Source organism: Carlito syrichta, unplaced genomic scaffold, assembly GCF_000164805.1.
Source record: "Carlito syrichta isolate Samal-C Ts95f unplaced genomic scaffold, Tarsius_syrichta-2.0.1 Scaffold303154, whole genome shotgun sequence".
In the NCBI taxonomy this organism is placed as follows: domain Eukaryota; kingdom Metazoa; phylum Chordata; class Mammalia; order Primates; family Tarsiidae; genus Carlito; species Carlito syrichta.
In genome coordinates, this window is record NW_007247250.1 from 134,160 (window position 1) to 136,191 (window position 2,032).

The following is a 2,032-nucleotide window of genomic DNA, read 5'->3' on the forward strand; positions in this document are numbered from 1 at the left end:
CCTCCAGAAGCGCTGCCGGCTGAACAGCAGCACCTTGCCCCCGCCGCGCGGCAGGGCTCCGGTGACCTGGGCCACCTCCGAGCCCAGGCCCAGCTTGTCCAGACGCCTCGGGCCCAGCACCGACGCGCCTGTGTACACCCACACTTGGCGGCCTGCAGGGAAGAAGGGTCCCGTCGGTCCGGGGGCCCGCAGGAGGCACACGTTCTTCTTGCGTGCCCCTTTCCTAGCTCCTTGTGCCTGCAGTCTCTTTATCCAAGGGGCAGAGACCCTGGGTATGGCTGTGCATGGGCGCGGTGAGGAGGGGGACTGCATTCAGCCCTCGATAAGGCTGCTAAGTTGGATCTTTTTTTGAGTCGGAGGTCTTACCCTGTCAGCCGAGGGCAGTGGCACAATCACAGCTCATCTCAGACTCGACCTCCTGGCCTCAAGCAGTCCTCTCCCCTCAGCCTCCTGAGTAGCTAGGACTAAAGCTGCGCTCCACCACACCTGGCTATTTTTAATTTGAATTTTTATTTTTGTAGAGATAAAGTCTTGCTATGTTGCCCAGGCTGGTCTCGAAATCCTGGGTTCAACTGATCCTCCCACCTCAGCCTTCCAAAGTGTGGGATGCCAGGCGTGAGCCACTGTGCCAGGCCCTAAGGGGCATCTTTTTCTAATACACACAAGATATTTCATGGGTTACTGATGATCCTTTGTTCTTCCTTGACTGATGGGAGTTGAGCAGACCTCAGAGGAAGAGAGAAGGAAACTAACCAGAGAAGAAGAATATCTTCTTGGTGAGCGGCTCCTCAAAGGCAGAGTCCAGCTTTGGGGGCAGGGCCGGCCACGTGTCAGTGATAAGGAAGGGGCCCTGCAGCTGGCGTCCCCTGACCTCTGAAAATTGCCAGTACCTCCTGAGGACATGAGAAGGGAAAGGCCGGGCACTGAACCTTGAACCCAGGGCCAGTGTGCAGGGAAAGACAGGCAGTCCTCCTCCAAGCTTCCTCCCTCATCCACACATCTCTGCTCCTCACCCATTCTTGAAGAAATGCAATTGGTTCCCGATCTCTGCTACAGCATCGAAGATGTTCACATTACAGGGATCGTCCACCGGATCCAAGGGCACAGTAGGGCCCACAGAAGGGCCAGCAGTGGGGGGACCCGTGGGGCCAGTGGAGGGGGGGCCTGTGGGCCCAGCTGTGGGGCGCTCTGAGGGGCGAACAGTTGGGGGTCCGGTGGGGCAGACAGTCGGGGGAGCCGTGGGCTGCGGTTCAGGTGTGGTGGTGGTGGTTGGAGGCCGTGGGTCAGGTTGGGGGTGAGGACCTAAAAAGAGACAGGGGATAAGACCCTCCCTCTGCCACTATCCCTGTGGCCCATGGAGCATCTGCTCCCCAGAGCCTCTCAGTGAGCCCCCACTCTAGCACACATGCCTCGGAGCCTACATTCCCCAACCACAGGTAGTGACTGTGGCTGGACTGGCTTGTGTGTCTTTTGTTTATAATTAAGATGAGGGTCTCACTATGTTGCCCAGGCTAGTCTCAAACTCCTGGACTCAAGCAGTCCTCCTCCCTTGGCCTCCCAAAGTGCTGGGATTACAGGCGTCAGCCTCGGCACTCGGCCTGGATTGGCTTTTGAATCTTTGACTGTCTGTTTCTGGAGTCTGAGTTCTTTATCACCATCTCTTAATCACTGACCAGACAGCGATTGCACCCGGGCTCTGCTTCCCAACAGATGTGCGTTCCCAGCTCTCCCGCATGCCCCCAGCCCTTCGCGCCCCATGCTCAGGTACTAAGGCCGAGCCGCACTCTTCCCTCTCCTCCTCCCGACCCTGCCCCAGGCCTCACCATAGAGATGCTGGATGCCTTTCACGTCGTCCTCGTGCAGCGGGGGCTCCTCGGTGTAGCGGTACATGGGGTACATGAGCGCCTCTGGCACTGAAGTGTGGTCTAAGCCCAGCGCGTGGCCGAACTCGTGCGCCGCCACCAGGAACAGGCTGTATCCTGTACGGCAGAGGGAGCCCAAGACGTGAGCGTCGGGCCAAGCCCCCAGCCCT

General features: G+C 58.8%; 1 protein-coding gene across 1 annotated transcript in view; it reads right to left on the bottom strand.

The window, feature by feature from the left end:
• MMP9 (matrix metallopeptidase 9) overlaps positions 1-2,032 on the bottom strand; it is a 9,124-nt gene that overhangs the window by 3,422 nt on the left and 3,670 nt on the right. The window contains exons 8-11 of the mRNA XM_008057913.2: positions 1,824-1,979; positions 1,014-1,302; positions 754-893; positions 1-152 (exon numbers count right to left, since the gene is read on the bottom strand). The exon at positions 1-152 is cut by the window's left edge and continues 20 nt beyond it. Coding sequence (XP_008056104.1) covers positions 1-152; positions 754-893; positions 1,014-1,302; positions 1,824-1,979 — 737 coding nt within the window. The remainder of the gene's footprint in view (positions 153-753; positions 894-1,013; positions 1,303-1,823; positions 1,980-2,032) is intronic.